Source organism: Salarias fasciatus, chromosome 16, assembly GCF_902148845.1.
Source record: "Salarias fasciatus chromosome 16, fSalaFa1.1, whole genome shotgun sequence".
In the NCBI taxonomy this organism is placed as follows: Eukaryota; Metazoa; Chordata; class Actinopteri; order Blenniiformes; family Blenniidae; genus Salarias; species Salarias fasciatus.
This window is the reverse complement of record NC_043760.1, coordinates 33,923,046-33,942,331: the sequence shown is the minus strand read 5'-3', so window position 1 is coordinate 33,942,331 and position 19,286 is coordinate 33,923,046. Positions and strand designations below refer to the sequence as shown.

At 50.6% G+C, this 19,286-nt stretch overlaps 1 protein-coding gene across 2 annotated transcripts in view; it reads left to right on the top strand.

Annotated features, from left to right (window-relative positions):
- The first annotated feature begins 929 nt into the window (after positions 1–929).
- Positions 930–19,286, top strand: part of gdap2 (ganglioside induced differentiation associated protein 2) — a 41,247-nt gene continuing 22,890 nt past the window's right edge. For both annotated transcript variants that reach the window (XM_030112393.1, XM_030112394.1), the window contains exons 1-8: positions 930–1,165; positions 4,018–4,230; positions 6,588–6,727; positions 7,817–7,970; positions 9,776–9,864; positions 10,621–10,697; positions 10,918–11,077; positions 12,994–13,144. In XM_030112393.1, coding sequence (XP_029968253.1) covers positions 4,043–4,230; positions 6,588–6,727; positions 7,817–7,970; positions 9,776–9,864; positions 10,621–10,697; positions 10,918–11,077; positions 12,994–13,144 — 959 coding nt within the window. In that variant the 5' untranslated portion in view covers positions 930–1,165; positions 4,018–4,042. The remainder of the gene's footprint in view (positions 1,166–4,017; positions 4,231–6,587; positions 6,728–7,816; positions 7,971–9,775; positions 9,865–10,620; positions 10,698–10,917; positions 11,078–12,993; positions 13,145–19,286) is intronic.

The window sequence follows — 19,286 nt, the reverse complement described above, 5'->3', positions numbered from 1 at the left end:
TTTTGTCCGCCATTACTCCGCCAGATGCTTAGTGAGCAACAACTGAGCAGGATCTTCCAGAAAGTCAGAACAGACTGGCTTCTAGCACTGCCACAGCTCCACACAGACTCCACCAGGTGGAAGACACTTGAATCTTACTCGAGCGCTTCTAAACGAGCGAAGACGGAGTCCCCCTCTTCCGTGCACGAGTTTTTCACTAAGCTGCATTACGCCCAAGGCCTGCAGGGGGCGCTGTTTCGCATAAAACCTGCAAACTCCTTAAGGCACCTTTAATGCACCTTTAAATTGCTGTATTAAGTTAGTTTTAGTATTCATTTTGAATTTAGTTTGCTTCAGTGGTTTTTGAGACTCAGCTGCATTTTATTTCAGGATTTTTTTTTATCAATATTTGGACTGCATTTTAGAATAGAGCACCAGGCCGAATTGGTTTGCTGGGATGTACTTAAACTTTTTCTTCTTTTGAATTTCTTTAATGAAACACACTGAAAGTGTTATTTAAGTTGCCTGATTGGGCTTAGACTTTATTTTGGACGAGATGTCCTGACTGAGCTTCATTCATCATCAGCAAAAATGTGGATTTCAAATCTTCTCTTCTCGGTGTCTTCATCTGATGAGTCTTGCACTACAATTCTGTAACGTCCCTGAATTTGAATTCTTCACTTGGGGACCTAAAGCAGATATGAGATTAAAATGTGATTAATCAGATTCGTTAATTACAAATCCTGTAATTAATTAGATTAATTTTTTTGATCGCATGACAACACTAATTGTGACATTAAAATAAGAGTGAATTATAATACAAACGCAATTCTTATAGAAATAATTAACAGAAATAACAAAAATAAAATTGAACATAAATTAAATTAGATCAAATCAAATACCCTTATCAGTTTTATTTTGAAATCCCTAACCGGAAGCTGCCTTGCTCATTGTCGGCACCCTCAGTGCATATCACCTCCTAGCATGTCTGCTAAGTGTGTCAAACGAGGCATTCAGCAGTTTTAAATGTCTCTTTCCGCCGCTGTGGTTTCTTCATGTGCTGAAGGGGAAACTTCCAGAACCCGCAGAGCTCCTCAGTCCGGCTCCGCGTCGCTTCCGGCCTCGCGCTTCATCGCGGAGCTGTTTCTGGCGTGAAGAGCAGCTGTCTGGACCCGGGCTCGCTCTGGTAGGTGTCTGCTCCTTGTTTTGATGCGGGGCTATGAAATGAGCCGAGTCCAGTTTCATTTGATTTTATAAAGACGACGGTCTGTGCCGGAGTCCTGAGGGAGGAGGCTCGGGTTTCCTGAGGAAGTTCATGATCCTGAAGGCAGCACGACAGCCCGTCATGAAACAGCGTCATTTCAGCTCCATGCTGTTTCACTCAGTGGCTCCAGGCTGGTTCTGCTCTGGGTCTGGGTCTGGGTCTGGTCTGGCTCTGTTCAGGCTCTGTTCAGGCTCCAGCCTGGTTCTGGTCTGGGTCTGGGTCTGGGTCTGGTCAGGCTCTGTTCAGGCTCCAGCCTGGTTCTGGTCTGGGTCTGGGTCTGGGTCTGGTCAGGCTCTGTTCAGGCTCCAGGCTGGTTCTGGTCCGGGTCTGGGTCTGGGTCTGGTCAGGCTCTGTTCAGGCTCCAGGCTGGTTCTGGTCTGGGTCTGGTCAGGCTCTGTTCAGGCTCCAGGCTGGTTCTGGTCTGGGCCTGGTCCTGGTCAGGCTCCAGGCTGGTTCTGGTCCGGGTCTGGTCCTGGTCAGGCTCCAGGCTGGTTCTGGTCTGGGTCTGGTCAGGCTCTGTTCAGGCTCCAGGCTGGTTCTGGTCTGGTTCTGGTCAGGCCCTGGGCTTGTTCTGGTCAGGGTCCAGGCTGGTTCTGGTCTGGTTCTGGTCTGGTTCTGGTCAGGCTGCAGGCTGGTTCTGGTCTGGTTCTGGTCAGGCTCCAGGCTGGTTCTGGTCAGGATCCAGGCTGGTTCTGGTCTGGTTCTGGTCAGGCTGCAGGCTGGTTCTGGTTCGGCTCTGGGCTGGGTCCAGGCTGGTTCTGGTCTGGTTCTGGTCAGGCTCCAGCCGTCTCTCCCTGCAGAGCCTGCTTGTCATGGACGAGGCCTTCTGCTCTCTGATTGGCTGATCACCTTTCTCCATCCGGACATCTTTTTACAGCTGAGCATGGACGGAGACAGGGTCCAACCCGAGAACACGGACACACTCACCCATTCACCCATTCACCCATTCACCCAGCCACCCATTCAGGGCCAGTGAGGCCGGGTGTCCAGCTCCTCTCAGTGAGAGTCCGTCTGGAGAAAGCTGAGCTTTTTGAGTTTAAACTGCAAAAGTTTTCTTCATGTCAAATCGAATCTTTATTTCTGGAACACTTTTCAAATGTATGGTGAAACAACACCAAGCTTTCCGGCCTGTGAACACTAGAATCATGCAGAGTATGTCTGGAGTGTTGATTATTTTTCATAAAAAGCAAACCTTTATGATGAAGAACTACTCCAGTCTCAACATGAAGCCACTTGTGATTCATCTCCAGTGAAATGTTGAAAAAAGTCCTCAAGCTGTCCAGACGGGCCCTGGCAGCTCTGAGGCTACAGCTAGCTAGCATCGGCCCGCTCTGAGGCTACAGCTAGCTAGCATCGGCCCGCTCTGAGGCTACAGCTAGCTAGCATCAGCCCGCTCTGAGGCTACAGCTAGCTAGCATCGGCCCGCTCTGAGGCTACAGCTAGCTAGCATCAGCCCGCTCTGAGGCTACAGCTAGCTAGCATCAGCCCGCTCTGAGGCTACAGCTAGCTAGCATCGGCCCGCTCTGAGGCTACAGCTAGCTAGCATCGGCCCGCTCTGAGGCTACAGCTAGCTAGCATCGGCCCGCTCTGAGGCTACAGCTAGCTAGCATCAGCCCGCTCTGAGGCTACAGCTAGCTAGCATCGGCCCGCTCTGAGGCTACAGCTAGCTAGCATCGGCCCGCTCTGAGGCTACAGCTAGCTAGCATCAGCCCGCTCTGAGGCTACAGCTAGCTAGCATCGGCCCGCTCTGAGGCTACAGCTAGCTAGCATCAGCCCGCTCTGAGGCTACAGCTAGCTAGCATCGGCCCGCTCTGAGGCTACAGCTAGCTAGCATCGGCCCGCTCTGAGGCTACAGCTAGCTAGCATCAGCCCGCTCTGAGGCTACAGCTAGCTAGCATCGGCCCGCTCTGAGGCTACAGCTAGCTAGCATCAGCCCGCTCTGAGGCTACAGCTAGCTAGCATCGGCCCGCTCTGAGGCTACAGCTAGCTAGCATCAGCTCGCTCTGAGGCCACAGCTAGCTAGCATCAGCATGGCGCTGAGGATACAGCTAGCTAGCATCAGCCCGCTCTGAGGCCACAGCTAGCTAGCATCAGCCCGCTCTGAGGCCACAGCTAGCTAGCATCAGCCCGCTCTGAGGATACAGCTAGCTAGCATCAGCATGGCTCTGAGGCTACAGCTAGCTAGCATCAGCCCGCTCTGAGGCTACAGCTAGCTAGCATTAGCCCACTCTGAGGCTACAGCTAGCTAGCATCAGCCCGCTCTGAGGCTACAGCTCGCTAGCATCAGCCCGCTCTGAGGCTACAGCTAGCTAGCATCAGCCCGCTCTGAGGCTACAGCTAGCTAGCATTAGCCCACTCTGAGGCTACAGCTAGCTAGCATCAGCCCGCTCTGAGGCTACAGCTAGCTAGCATCAGCCCGCTCTGAGGCTACAGCTAGCTAGCATCAGCCCGCTCTGAGGCTACAGCTAGCTAGCATCAACCTGCTCTGAGGCTACAGCTAAATAGCATCAGCATGGCTCTGAGGCTACAGCCTAGCTAGCATCAGCTAGTTCTCGCTCCGCCCTGGGGTGGTCCTGGAGTGGAGCCTCTTGTGGGCCGTTTTGGTCCTCCGGCCTTATTTTTGGCACCTGTTCTTTAACGTGATTAGGGCAAGTGTGATGCATGTTGTTGAACTGTAGGAGGAACACACACACACACACACACACACACACACACACACACACACACACACACACACAGTGCCTGAGTGAGGCTGATGTCAGTGTGTCCTGCAGCTGTGGGAGGTGTGTGTGAGCGGGGATGGATCCTCTGGGCGCCCGCTCCCAGTTTGTGGATGTCCAGACTCTTCCCACCTGGCAGCAGCAGCTGGGCGAGGACGGCCCGCCGCCACCGCCGCCGCCCGACCAGAGCGACGGTCTGCCCAGCAGGGAGTCCTTCCCATCACCCTTCCCCTTCAGAGCCGACATCAACCGCAAGGTCATCCTCTAGTGAGTCACTGAGGACACACACACGCACACACACGCACACACACACACACACACACACACGCGCAGTCTTGTATTTCTATCCTTGTGGGGACCGTCCATTGACTCCCATTCATGTCTAGCCCCTAACCCTGACCCTTACCCTAACCCTAACCCACACCACAACAAAGCCTAACCCTAAAGAAATGTTTTTGCACTTTTACTTTTTTCAGTAACAACAACATGGTCAAGAAAACACTGTTTCTCCTACTTAGGACCGGAAAAAGGTCCCCACAAGGCACGTCGTTTCACGTTTTGCTATCCTTGTGGGGACATTTGGCCCCAACAAGGATAGAAATACAAGAACACACACACACACACACACACACCCGAAAGGGGCAAGCTAAGCAAGAATTTAACAGTGTGATGTTTTCATTCCAAAGTCTTTTCAATATAAAACAGACTCATCACTGATTAAACTGACTAACCGGTAAACACGTTGACTGACTTTTGGCACTGTTATGAAGTAATGATTACTGAACAGCGTCACTGCGTTTCACCTGATGATGTTTCAGACAGCCTGATAACTGACGGCAGACAGCCGGAAACAGACTCTGATGATCTAAATGTTTGAGGTTCCTCCTCCACTGGGCAGCCCCGCCGTCACCTGGACAACCGGCCGCTTCAACAGGCCATCAGAGGAGAGTCTGGGTGTAGCTCCGCCCACAGCGCTCCAGCACAGCAGAGCAGCAGTCTGGAGAACAACGTTCTCCAAGCCGGAGCCCAGAGAACACAGGCTCTCCGCCTCACTGGGCCGAGCAGAGCTGCTGAGGGCCGACTGACAGGAGGAGGGCCGCAACAGGCGGAGGGCGAGGGGCCGCCGCAACAGGCGGAGGGCGAGGGGCCGCCGCAACAGGCGGAGGGCGAGGGGCCGCCGCAACAGGCGGAGGGCGAGGGGCCGCCGCAACAGGCGGAGGGCGAGGGGCCGCCGCAACAGGCGGAGGGCGAGGGCCCGCCGCAACAGGCGGAGGGCGAGGGCCCGCCGCAACAGGCGGAGGGCGAGGGCCCGCCGCAACAGGCGGAGGGCGAGGGCCCGCCGCAACAGGCGGAGGGCGAGGGCCCGCCGCAACAGGCGGAGGGCGAGGGCCCGCCGCAACAGGCGGAGGGCGAGGGCCCGCCGCAACAGGCGGAGGGCGAGGGGCTACAACAGTCATTTCCGGTGTTCCTCCATGTGGCGCGGCGCTGTGCCGGTGTGTTTGGCCTCCAGCCAGCGGATCAGCTGCTGATCCTCTGAGCAGCACATGACCCGCCTGGCTGCCAGCCGCTCTCTGAGAGCCTCATGAGCAGCTTCACATTCCTGCAGTGGAACCGGGCCGACCCCGGGCGGCCCCGTTCAGGACCGGGAACCGGGCCGGGAACCGGGCCGACCCCGGGCGGCCCCGTTCAGGACCAGGAACCGGACCGACCCCGGGCGGCCCCGTTCAGGACCGGGAACCGGACCGACCCCGGGCGGTCTCGTTCAGGACCGGGAACCGGGCCGACCCCGGGCGGCCCCGTTCAGGACCGGGAACCGGGCCGACCCCGGGCAGCCCCGTTCAGGACCGGGAACCGGACCGACCCCGGGCGGCCTCGTTCAGGACCGGGAACCGGCCCAGTGAAGGACCTGCTGCAGACCTTCACACCCCTCGACCACAGCGGCACTGTCACCTGAAGTGTTGGTTCTCCAATGGAGGGAAATATGTTTGGGTGTCCTGATTTCAGTGCTGGAGGAGACGTCACCCTGCAGCTCTTACTTTGAAACCGGTCCAAACAAGGTTTCAGTCAAATCCAGCAGTGTAGCACAGGTTCCTCTGAGCTCAAGGCTTCAGTCAGGCCCCAGACAGGCTCCAAACCTGTCGAAATGAGAGCAGACTGCAAACCTCCCCTGAACAGAGGCGCTCGTCACCATGATGGGAATCCAGGTCAGTGTTAGTTGTTGCAGATCTGAACAGGCGATCAGACGGTGGATAAACCGCCGCCTGTGAATAAAGAGAAGCTTGTTCCTGGAGCTCCGGTCTGCTGACCTTTCAGCACAGGCCTGTGTTTTCACATTGTTCTCTCCAAACAAACCCCGGAGGCTTCAGAGCTGAGAGGGACTTTCATGAAACGGTCAAAGAAGCATTGTGATCACAGCAGTAAGTGGAGCTGCATGGTCTACCTGAGCAGACGGCAGCCCTGGGGCTATTTGGGCTCCTCCCACAGTCCAGTTCGACCCTTCGTTCTGAATTTCCTGTGTGAAGGAGAGTGTTGGACCGCCCCTTTTTCCATGGACGGCTGACCTGTGAGAGCCTCAGTGTTGGAGAGAACATGCAGACCCAGCAGCGCCTGTGCCTGTCTCTCAGCTCCGGGAGCGTCGCCCTGCTGAACTGCACCGCCATCGTCAACCCCAGCAACGAGACGCTGAGCGACAAGAACCCCGTGTCTGACGGCATCCACCAGCTGGCCGGGCCCGAGCTCCGAGACGAGCTGCTCAAAGTCCGAGGTGCACGCACACACACACACACACACAGTCACACACACGCACAGTCACACACACGCACAGTCACACACACGCACAGTCACACACATGCACAGTCACACACACGCACAGTCACACACACAGTCACACGCACACACGCTCAGTCTTGTATTTCTATCCTTGTGGGGACCTTCCATTGACTCCCATTCATGTCTAGCCCCTAACCCTGACCCTTACCCTAACCCTAACCCACACCACAACAAAGCCTAACCCTAAAGAAATGTTTTTGACCTTTTACTTTTTTCAGTAACAACAACATGGTCAAGAAAACACTGTTTCTCCTACTTAGGACCGGAAAAAGGTCCCCACAAGGCACGTCGTTCCACGTTTTGCTATCCTTGTGGGGACATTTGGCCCCGACAAGGATAGAAATACAAGAACACACACACACACACACACACACACACACACACACACACACTGGGAGAACACTCCACAGCCAGGCCCAGGCTGGTCGCAGGGGCACAGCAAGTCTGTGATTTCAACATAGTAATAAAAGTGTGTGTGAAAACCCTCAGAGCGAGGGCTCCTGTCAGCAGGGGCGTTACCATGGTAACCACGGAGCCTTTTCTGCCTTCACTGAGCAGAACAAAAAAAATTAAATTTTTTTTTTGAGATTTCTACTGTTTTTTTTGATCAGCTAAAGGAAAACATGACAGTGAAGATATTTCAGTGTAGGCGTCATAAAGCTTTAACTTCTTTTGATAAAGGTGAAAACGTCCTCAGCTGAACACACACATCTCTGATGCAGCCTCCGGATCAGGGGTGGGGAACCCTGGTCCTGGAGGGCCGCAAACCTGCATGTTTTCCATGTCTCCCTGCTTCAACACACCTGAATCGATTCAAGATTCATGGCCAAGTCCAGCAGAAGCCAGATAACGAGCCTCATTGCAGTCAGCTGTGTTGAAGCAGGGAGACGTGGAAAACATGCAGGTTTGCGGCCCTCCAGGACCAGGGTTCCCCACCCCTGCTCCAGATGAATGTACCGTCAGGTTTCTTCTCTGACCGCCGCAGAATGTCTCGTTGTGACACTTGATGGGGGATTGTGTGCAGCTTGTCGGACGGGAGACGCCAAGCTGACCAAGGGCTTCAATCTGGCAGCGAGGTTCATCATCCACACGGTGGGGCCCAAGTACAAGAGCAAGTACCGCACGGCGGCGGAGAGCTCGCTGTACAGCTGCTACAGGAACATCCTGCAGCTCGTCACGTAAGACCCGGCGGGCATCGGGCTCAGAAACATCGCCACTCAGCACTGTTCACCGCTTTTTCTTCATGGCCCTGCAGAAAACCGCCCCCCCACCCCCCCACTCTTTAAGCCCTCTGACTGACTGCAGAGGTTGTCCTGTAAAGTCTGCTGTCATCTGGTCACATGGTTTCCAGGCTGGTTGGGGTCATAGTGTTTGTTTTTCCTCCGGGTATCGACCACACTTACTTTTGTGAGTTAGTTTCATCCTCAGAGGTTTCCTTTTTGATTTGAAACAGTGATTTCTCATTGAAAATGAAGAAGTGAGCAGGATGTGGAGCCCCTCCCATCCTGAATGAGTAGAGATGTGGTGGATCCTGAAAGGAACCACGTCGGGCCGGGCCAGGAAACAACGGCCATGTGTAGACCCGTCCCCTCATGGAGCCTGAACCATGGTCCTGAGACTTTCTGACAGAGAGCATTCGCTTTGACAGATAATACCAACAGCCAATGAGAGTCCAGTTCTTCTGTTTCCTGGACCCCCGCTATGGGGGGCTCCAGAGTCCAGTTCTTCCATCTCATGGTAGGGGGGTCCTGCCCCGGATGAAGGACAAGAGCTGAGTGTCCTGGACAGAACAGGACAGATGGACTAAAACACCTAAACTACGGCGTTACTGCACTACGGCGTTACTACACTACGGCGTTACTACACTACAGCGTTACTACACTAGTGTTACTACACTACGGCGTTACTAAACTACAGCGTTACTACACTAGTGTTACTACACTACGGCGTTACTACACTACAGCGTTACTACACTAGTGTTACTACACTACAGCGTTACTACACTAGTGTTACTACACTACGGCGTTACTAAACTACAGCGTTACTACACTAGTGTTACTACACTACAGTGTTACTACACTACAGTGTTACTACACTACAGTGTTACTACACTACAGCGTTACTACACTAAAGCGTTACTACACTAAAGCGTTACTACACTACGGCATTACGACACTACAGCGTTACTACACTAGTGTTACTACACTACAGTGTTACTACACTACAGTGTTACTACACTACGGCGTTACTACACTACAGCGTTACTACACTAAAGCGTTACTACACTACGGCATTACTACACTACAGTGTTACTACACTACAGTGTTACTACACTACAGTGTTACTACACTACAGTGTTACTACACTACAGTGTTACTACACTACAGCGTTACTACACTACGGCGTTACTACACTACGGCGTTACTACACTACGGCATTACTACACTACAGTGTTACTACACTACAGTGTTACTACACTACAGCGTTACTACACTACAGCGTTACTACACTACGGCGTTACTACACTACGGCATTACTACACTACAGCGTTACTACACTACAGCATTACTACACTACGGCGTTACTACACTACGGCGTTACTACACTACAGCATTACTACACTACAGTGTTACTACACTACGGCGTTACTACACTACAGTGTAACTACACTACAGCGTTACTACACTACAGCGTTACTACACTACAGTGTTACTACACTACGGCGTTACTACACTACAGCATTACTACACTACAGTGTTGGCTGTCCTGATTCAGTCTGACAGAAGACAGGTGTCTGGATGACGTTAACCGTCCCTGGTCTTCAGGTCTGGACTCGTCCTCATGTTCTGACTGAGACGGACGGTGCTATGATGAGAGCACAGTGCCCATACGGTCCCACCCTCCTGTGTGTACATGTGGCTCTGTGTGTGTGTCTGTGTGTGTGTCTGTGTGTGTGAAGGTGTTTTTCCTGTCCTCAACACAGGGAGCAGTCCATGTCTTCAGTTGGCATCTGTGTGGTCACCACGTCCAAGAGAGGCTACCCACTGGAGGACGCCACACACATCGCCCTCAGTGAGACACACACACACACACACACACACACACACACACACGTCGCTCATCCACCAGCTCAGGGTCGGTGTCTGTCCCCTCTGAGCCTCCGTCTGGACCTGGGTTCCTCCAGGAGCAGGTTCTGCAGGTCCTGGATGCTGCTGCTGCTTCCTGTCAGCACGTCTCCTTTCTGGGTCGTCTCTATACTGATCGATCTGATCCTGGACCAGGGGGTTAAGCCTGATCCGGGGGGTTAAGCCTGGACCGGGGGGTTAAGCCTGGACCAGGGGGTTAAGCCGGGACCAGGGGGTTAAGCCGGGACCAGGGGGTTAAGCCTGGCCTGCTTTGAACACTGGACATTGTGGTCTCCATGAAGACCCTCCAGTTCCAGGTAAGGACAGACAGTCCTCAGAGGCTCCGATCAGTAGGATTTGTTCTCCTCTTGGTCAGGTCAGATTTTCAGGCCCATCAGACTTGAGGAGCAGTGGAATGAGGCGACAGGCTCGTCGGAGCTCTGCTGAGCCCACAGCCACCTTCAGCACTCACGACAGTCCACTGCTGTGGACGTTTTGGTGAGACAGACACAGAAGGGAGCAGTGGCGGTGTCCTCGCTGCACCAGGTCTGGGTTTAGGACCCGGAGCCGTCGGCTGACTGGCCTGCTCCACGCTCCAGTCAGGCTGACAGCCGGTGGTCTGCAGAGGAGGCCCTCTGAAACACTGTGTGTGTGTGTCTGTGTCTGTGTGTCTGTGTCTGTGTGTGTGTGTGTGTCCCCACAGGGACGGTGCGCCGGTTCCTGGAGAAGCATGGAAACAGCATTGAGACGGTGGTGTTCGCAGTGTCGGACTCGGAGGAGGTGTGTGTGTCTTCTGTCCTCCTGTCCACTCTTCCTTCCTGCAGCTGCTGGATGAATCGTTAGGAGTCTGTCTTCAGGGTTGGAGCTCCACCTTCTGTTTTCTGCTGCAATGTTTACTTCTTCAACGGAAGTGTTTTGGAAGAAAGGTGTTTTGCCTTTCATCTGACTGATGTGTGTGTGCGTGTGCGTGTGCGTGTGTGTGTGTGTGCGTGTCCTCCAGCCGGTCTTCAGGAGGCTGCTGCCGCTCTACTACCCACGCTCGGAGGACGAGGAGAGGACCAGCCTGCCTCTGATCCCGGCCGACATCGGGAACTCGGAGGGGGAGCCGGTGGTCCCGGAGAGGCAGATCCGCATCGCCGAGAAACCGGGGAACCTGGAAGGTAGCTGAACGCTGTCTTCCTCCTCCGTCCAGCCTACACTCAGCTTTGAAGGAGGGCTATTGTGCAAAATCCACTGTTGTGAGCTTTGTATAAAGCTACAGTGTCATTTCCTCTTCAAAAAGACTCATGGAGTTGTTTCCTGAACCTTTCACGTGTATTTCAGCCTGAATACCTGGATCTCCCCTGGCAGCCATGATGAGCCTGAAAGGCTCGGTGCTGCACAGCTCCGCCCATAATGCACAGCTCCGCCCATAATGCACAGCTCCGCTCATAATGCACAGCTCCGCCCATAATGCACAGCTCCGCTCATAATGCACAGCTCCGCCCATAATGCACAGCTCCGCCCATAATGCACAGCTCCGCCCATAATGCACAGCTCCGCCCATAATGCACAGCTCCTCCTGCACAGCTCGCTCCCCGCCCCTCATGGAGATGGACGCTCTGGGGGGGCGTGTCTCTAAGCTGAGGAGCTTCTTAAAGAGACAGGGACTCATTTCCAGAGTCTGAGGCAGCCTGATGCAGAGGAACATTTGATTTAAGTTGTTTTTGACACGTGCAGCTTTCACCTTCCAACTTTGGGCAAAGCTGTTGCTTGAGTGCTGTAGACTGATACTAGAGGGCTAAAAACACCTGATACCCCCCCCCCCCCCCCCTTAAAGCAGCAGGCTCTGCGCTCACCTCACTGGAGAGAAGGAAGCGTTCCACTTTCTGCTCCGTCCAGCTTCATTTGAACAGATGTGAGCGTTCCACATTTCAGCCTCCTTCTGGATCCGCTGAGGAAGCTTCAGCAGCAGTGTGTAGACCAGCTTCAGCTGAAGCGGGGGGAGGTGAGGCTGACACACTCTGCCGCTCTGATGCTCACCTCCCACCGTCTGATGTCTCACTCCACATTATAAAGGGGGCATGTTCTGCTTTTTCCACTTTGTGAAGAGTTTCTTATAGCAGTGTGTTGCCGTAGCCTCGTTATGACGATCACATTTGAAAACTGTCCGTTTCCTCCCTGTCTTGCACCACATTTTGTGAAAATGAAACTGAAGCTCAAGCTGAAACGGTGGAGTGAGAGTTTGGTCCACTTATCCTGGAATAAGAGGGTTTAACTCCTCCCCCTGACTGTTGAAGGCTCAGTTGTTCAGAGAACATCTAGGGACTTAGTCCGACTCCATCTTTGGGGTAGAATAGGTCCGGTGGTCCAAAACCCAGCTTTAATGTACCGCTGACTAAGTTGACCAAAAAAAAAAAAAAATGGCGGGGGGGGGGGGGGGTTGTAGCGGCTCCTCTCCTGCAACTTGATGGCAACTCCCTCGACCAATCACATTGAAGCGTTTACTGATGGTTTCTGTCTTATGTCTGTATTCTTGCTTGTGTTGTACGTCGCTTTGGACAAAAGTTTCTGCTAAATGAAATTGTAGAAGTGTGTGTGTGTGTGTGTGTGTGTGTGTGTGTGTGCCTCAGTGTGAGAGTGTCAGTGTGTGTGTGTGTGTGAGTGTGTGTGTGCCTCAGTGTGAGAGTGTCAGTGTGTGTGTGTGTGTGTGTGCCTCAGTGTGAGAGTGTCAGTGTGTGTGTGTGTGTGAGTGGGCGTGGCCAGACTGGGAAGCAGGCTCAGAACCAGCTGTTCTGAGGAGGCTCCTCAGAAACACTTTCTAGACCCTGAAACTCGGAACAAAGGATGAATTTGGAGCGAACACAGTTAAATACTATGTTTTTGGGCTCTGAGATTGATGTGACAGGACTGAAAAATAGAAAAATAGCATAATATGTCCAGATTCACAGCAAGTGCCAGTTTTTTCTTGATCAAAGACATTTAGCGGATAGCAGGCGTGCTGCCTGCTGAGAGGAGAGCGTGGTGGTGTGTGGCTGGCTGGAGCTGCAGTGCTGGGGTCAGGTCTCCAGCGGTCTGCTGTGGCTGCTGTGTGCAGAGGAGAGCGAGGAGGACAGCCTGGAGGCAGACCTGGTCCAGGTGGGGAACCACGCCTTCGCTCGCATGGAGGGAGACGTGGACAAGCAGCGCAAGCTCATCCTGCAGGGCCACATGTCCGAGGCCGCCGTGCAGAAGCAGCACCAGAGGAAGTAAGACGCTCGCACGCATGCACGCACGCATGCACGCACGCATGCACACACACACACACACGGCAGCTCTTCTCTGTTCTTCAGTGCATGTTGAAACGTCTGTACTTTATGGAGTCTCGATACGTTTCCTTCTGCGTTTGAAGACACATGTCTGAACTCTTCATTCTTCATTTCCTGTTTTAACCTCTGAGAACATTTCCCATCAAACCGTGGCAGAGATCCACACCTCCTCTCTTCATCCTGCCAAAAGTTCAACCAAGAAGAGAAAGTGAGCCGGGGCTGAGCGGGGGTTCTGGTCGGACCAGAACACTTCTGTTTCCTCATCGCTTCTCTGCTTCATTTGTTTTTAAACCCATTCACTTTTACCCGTGTTTTTAAAAGAATTTAAATGTTTGAATGATGACAGCATGAAAAGGAGGGACAGTCATGTGTTGTAGTCAGTGTCTGGTAGTTACCAAAAACACAATTAGTTACTAGTTACTCATTTCTTCTGTGAATAGTAAAGAGATTACTCGTTAATTTACTTGAAGAGTAATGACACTACTTCTTAATTTACCAGTTCTTAATTCAGTGTGTAGATACTGGGACAAACATCCCTGAACCTGTCTCCACACCAGTGTTTACTGATGGATGTAAAACTACAGGAAGGATCAGTACTCTGTGAAGGAACAGGCTCCGGGCTCAGAACACCGACTCACTCATGTCCTGACAAAACAAAACATCAATAAGAAATGAAAGAATAAAGCTCTGGTCATTTTATCCTCTGAAATCAGATCAGAAAGACGCTGAAAACCGTTCATAAGAGAAAGTGTGTCTGGAGGAGGAGCCCTGCCCAGAGACAGTCCTCAACCTGGGAGAGCAGTCCCGGATCTGGAGACGAAAGGGACTGGAACCAGTATCTGGTTGATCAGTGGGGATCAGTGTTGATCAGTGGGGATCAATACTGATCAGTGTTGATCAGTGGGGATCAGTATTGATCAGTGGGGATCAATACTGATCAGTGTTGATCAGTGGGGATCAGTATTGATCAGTGGGGGTCAGTGTTGATCAGTGGGGATCAGTGTTGATCAGTGGGGGGCAGTATTGATCAGTGGGGATCAGTGTTGATCAGTGGGGGGCAGTATTGATCAGTGGGGGTCAGTGTTGATCAGTGGGGATCAGTGTTGATCAGTGGGGATCAGTAGGAATCAGTGGGGATCTCATTGTTCTTTGTAGAAGCTGTAAAGTTTCAGCTAATTTCTACTCAGTCTTGAACACTTTAACCTCCGTAGTCCAGTGGTCACAACAAAGGGGCGGAGCATCAACAAAGGGGCGGAGCATCAAGAAAGGGGCGGAGCATTGGGCGTTTGTACAGAAAGCAGTAACCATCACATGACGGCTGTATCACAGCTCCTCAGCACAATGTCACTCTGCTCAGAATGTAGTAGTGCTGATTCAGTCGGAGTGTTGGTGTTGATGTGACTGAAGAGAGACTGAGGGACGGCGTGGTCAGACCGCCATGACACCTGAACCACAGCTGTCCTGCTGCTGTGCCCTATTACTGTCCAGTAGGGGTGTGGATCTCCATTACTGTGGCGATTAGATATGCATCTCGATGCCCTGCCAACGATACGATATAATTTGCGACACACTGAATCCCTGCCGATACAATACTTACGATTAATCCCTGTTTTTGATACGAAACGATATGATTCACCCTCCATCCCAATTCAGTACGATACGATTCACCCCTCATCCTGATATGATGTGATATGATTCACCCTGTTCCCAATACGGTGCGATACGCCTGTTTGCGATGCAATAAATTAGTTCAATCAAATGCAGTTCAATGTGAAACAAAAAAAAATATATCATATGTTATCTATTAAGCAAACAAAAAAATAAGAAGATGGCAATTCATTCAGTATGTTAAAATAGGCTGGGTTTATTCCTTAGAAGTAGAAAATGGAACAAAAAAGTGCTTATTGTCTGAACAAATATTCCTGGTAATCTCTCTATCAGTACTATGTATGACTTACTATGTATTACTGTCCTGTAACAATAAAAGAGTAAAAAAAACAAGTAAAAGATTTCTATAAGATGCTGTGAGTGTAAACGGTACAGTAACAGTAACACCACATCACTCTCCATGAGTGGCTTCAAGTGAGGCTTTGCAGTGTCCGTCTCCCCGTCTCCCAGACAGTTCAGAAGCTCGGCATTCTTAAAAATAACGTTCGTCTTGTCAAGTTTGCCATCTTTCTTGTAAAATCTATAGTACTTCCAAACGATGGATTTGAACTTTTAGGGTGTGTTGAAAGACATATTGGAGGATTCTCTGCTGCATGCGCGGCTCCCTCCATGAGGACTGTCGGGAGCGTGCACGTCAGCCGCATGTCAGTTTGTTTACATCGGCGCAGCTGGAGCTTCGTCTTTTCGCATAGGATTAAAACACATTTGTAATCATGTCGGACTCTTGATCAGTCAGTAATAACCCTTTGGGAATTATGTATGAGCGGAAGAGCGCGCACAGAGGCGGCGACTCGACATTATATGTCATCACGCAAACGCATTCCCAGATTGACTGGCATTGTGGCTGCCCAAGTATGAGTTGGGACCATACAGCGCTGATTGGTTCGCAGGATCCTCTAATATGTCTTAAAAAATCTGATTCTCTTGTAACTTAGCGCTGCCGCTGCTGCACTCCGCCATGTTGGTGTAACTTGTAGCACAGTGTGTGTGTGCGCATGCGCATACGGCTTCCGTCCGTCTTCAGGAATTGTGGTGCATTCAAGACGCCTCTGAAAAACAAGACAGAAGGCAGTACAACGTGTAAAAACCGATACAACTTTGAAGATTACCGATTAGGCACACAGCGAACGATGCATCATGATTATAAGCCGTCATCGCATCGATACACACTGAATGAATCGATACACTCGTATCTCGCACGTATGTATCTCGATCACGATCGATATCGATTAATCTCCACATCCCTAGTGTCCAGTGTTACCAACCAGCGCTGGAGTATTGTCTGACTGTACAACACCACTCAAGGGTCCTGCTGTATGTCCTGCTGTAGGTCTTCTTGTAGATCTTGCTGTAGGTGTTGCTGTAGGTCGTATTTTAGGTTGTGTTGTAGGTCTTGTTGTAGATCTCGTAGGTCTTGTTGTAGATCTTGCTGTAGGTCTTGTTGTAGGTCTTGTTGTTGATTGTGTTGTAGGTCTTGTTGTAGATCTTGTAGGTCTTGTTGTAAATCTTGCTGTAGGTCTTTCTGTAGATCTTGTTGTAGATTTTGTTGTAGGTCTTGCTGTAGGTCTTGTTGTAGGTCTTGCTGTAGGTCTTGATGTAGATCTTGTTGTAGATCTTGTAGGTCTTGTTGTAGATCTTGTTGTAGATCTTGTAGGTCTCGTTGTAGGTCTTGTTGTAGGTCTTGCTGTAGGTCTTGTTGTAGGTCTTGCTGTAGGTCGTGTTGTAGGTCTTGATGTAGATGTTGTTGTAGATGTTGTAGGTCTTGTTGTAGATCTCGTAGATCTTGTTGTAGGTCTTGCTGTAGGTCTTGTAGATCTCGTAGGTGTTGTAGGTCTTGCTGTAGGTCTTGTTGTAGATCTTGCTGTAGATCTTGTTGTAGGTCCTGCTGTAGGTCTTGTTGTAGATCTTGCTGTAGATCTTGTGGATCTTGTAGATCTTGTTGTAGGTCTTGCTGTAGGTCTTGCTGTAGATCTTGCTGTAGATCTTGCTGTAGATCTTGCTGTAGATCTTGCTGTAGGTCTTGCTGTAGGTCTTGTTGTAGATCTTGCTGTAGGTCTTGTTGTAGATCTTGTAGGTCTTGCTGTAGATCTTGTTGTAGGTCCTGCTGTAGATCTTGTTGTAGGTCTTGCTGTAGATCTTGTGGATCTTGTAGATCTTGTTGTAGGTCTTGCTGTAGGTCTTGTTGTGGATCTTGCTGTAGATCTTGCTGTAGATCTTGCTGTAGGTCTTGCTGTAGGTCTTGTTGTAGATCTTGTAGGTCTTGTAGATCTTGCTGTAGATCTTGCTGTAGATCTTGCTGTAGGTCTTGCTGTTGGTCTTGTAGATCGTGTTGTAGGTCTTATTGTAGGTCTGGTTGTAGGTCTTGATGTAGATCGTGCTGTAGGTCTTGCTGTAGATCTTGTTGTAGATCTTGTAGGTCTTGTTGTAGATCTCGCAGATCTTGTAGGTCTTGCTGTAGGTCTTGTTGTAGATCTCGTAGGTGTTGTAGATCTTGTTGTAGGTCTTGCTGTAGGTCTTGTTGTAGATCTTGTAGGTCTTGTTGTAGGTCTTGCTGTAGGTCGTGTTGTAGGTCTTGCCGTAGATCTTGCTGTAGGTCTTGCTGTAGGTCTTGTTGTAGGTCTTGCTGTCGGTCTTGTTGTAGGTCTTCCTGTAGATCTTGCTGTAGGTCTTGTTGTAGATCTTGCTGTAGATATTGTTGTAGGTCCTGCTGTAGGTCGTGTTGTAGATCTTGTAGGTCTTGCTGTCGATCTTGTTGTCGGTCTTGCTGTAGATCTTGTGGATCTTGTAGATCTTGTTGTAGGTCTTGCTGTAGGTCTTGCTGTAGGTCTTGTTGTAGATCTCGTAGGTGTTGTAGATCCTGTTGTAGGTCTTGCTGTAGGTCTTGTTGTAGATCTTGTAGGTCTTGTTGTAGGTCTTGCTGTAGGTCGTGTTGTAGGTCTTGCCGTAGATCTTGCTGTAGGTCTTGCTGTAGGTCTTGTTGTAGATCGTGTTGTAGGTCTTGCTGTAGAACTTGTTGTAGATGTTGTAGATCTTGTTGTAGGTCTTGTAGATCTCGTAGGTCTTGCTGTAGATCTTGTTGTAGGTCTTGCTGTAGGTCTTGTTGTAGATCTCGTAGGTGTTGTTGTAGATCTTGCTGTAGGTCTTGCTGTAGGTCTTGCTGTAGGTTTTGTTGTAGGTCTTGCTGTAGCTCTTGTACATCTTGTTGTAGGTCCTGCTGTAGGTCTTGTTGTCGGTCTTGTTGTCGGTCTTACTGTAGGTCTTGCTGTAGGTTGTGCCGTTGATCTTGCTGTAGGTCTTGCTGTAGATCTTGTTGTAGGTCTTGCTGTAGGTTTTGTTGTAGGTCTTGCTGTAGCTCTTGTACATCTTGTTGTAGGTCCTGCTGTAGGTCTTGTTGTAGATCTTGTAGGTCTTGTTGTAGGTCTTGCTGTAGGTCTTGTTGTAGGTCTTGCTGTAGGTCGTGTTGTAGGTCTTGATGTAGGTCTGGTTGTAGATTTCGTAGGTGGTGTAGATCTTGTTGTAGGTCTTGATGTAGGTCTTGTTGGTCTTGCTGTAGGTCGTGTTGTAGGTCTTGCCGTAGATCTTGCTGTAGGTCTTGCTGTAGGTGTTGTTGTAGGTCTTCCTGTAGATCTTGTTGTAGATCTTGTAGGTCTTGTTGTAGATCTCGTAGGTCTTGTTGTAGGTCTTGCTGTAGGTCTGGTTGTAGATCTCGTAGGTGTTGTAGATCTTGTTGTAGGTCTTGCTGTAGGTCTTGTTGTAGGTCTTGCTGTAGGTCGTGTTGTAGGTCTTGCCGTAGATCTTGCTGTAGGTCTTGCTGTAGGTGTTGTTGTAGGTCTTCCTGTAGATCTTGCTGTAGGTCTTGTTGTAGATCTTGCTGTAGATATTGTTGTTGGTCCTGCTGTAGGTCGTGTTGTAGATCTTGTAGGTCTTGCTGTAGATCTTGTTGTAGGTCTTGCTGTAGATCTTGTGGATCTTGTAGGTCTTGCTGTAGGTCTTGCTGTAGGTCTTGTTGTGGATCTTGTTCTCGGTCGTGTTGTAGGTCTTGTATGTCTTGTATGTCTTGTTGTAGATCTTGCTGTAGATCTTGCTGTAGGTCTTGCTGTAGGTCTTGTAGATCTTGTAGGTCTTGTAGATCTTGCTGTAGGTTTTTCTGTAGATCTTGCTGTAGGTCTTGCTGTAGGTCTTGCTGTTGTTCTTGTAGATCGTGTTGTAGGTCTTGTTGTAGATCCTGCCGTAGGTCTTGTTGTAGATCGTGTTGTAGGTCTTGCTGTAGATATTGTAGGTCTTGTTGTAGATCTTGTTGTAGGTCTTGCTGTACGTCTTGATGTAGATCTTGTAGGTCTTGCTGTAGGTCTTGCTGTAGATCTTGTTGTAGATCTTGTAGGTCTTGTTGTAGATCTCGTAGGTCTTGTTGTAG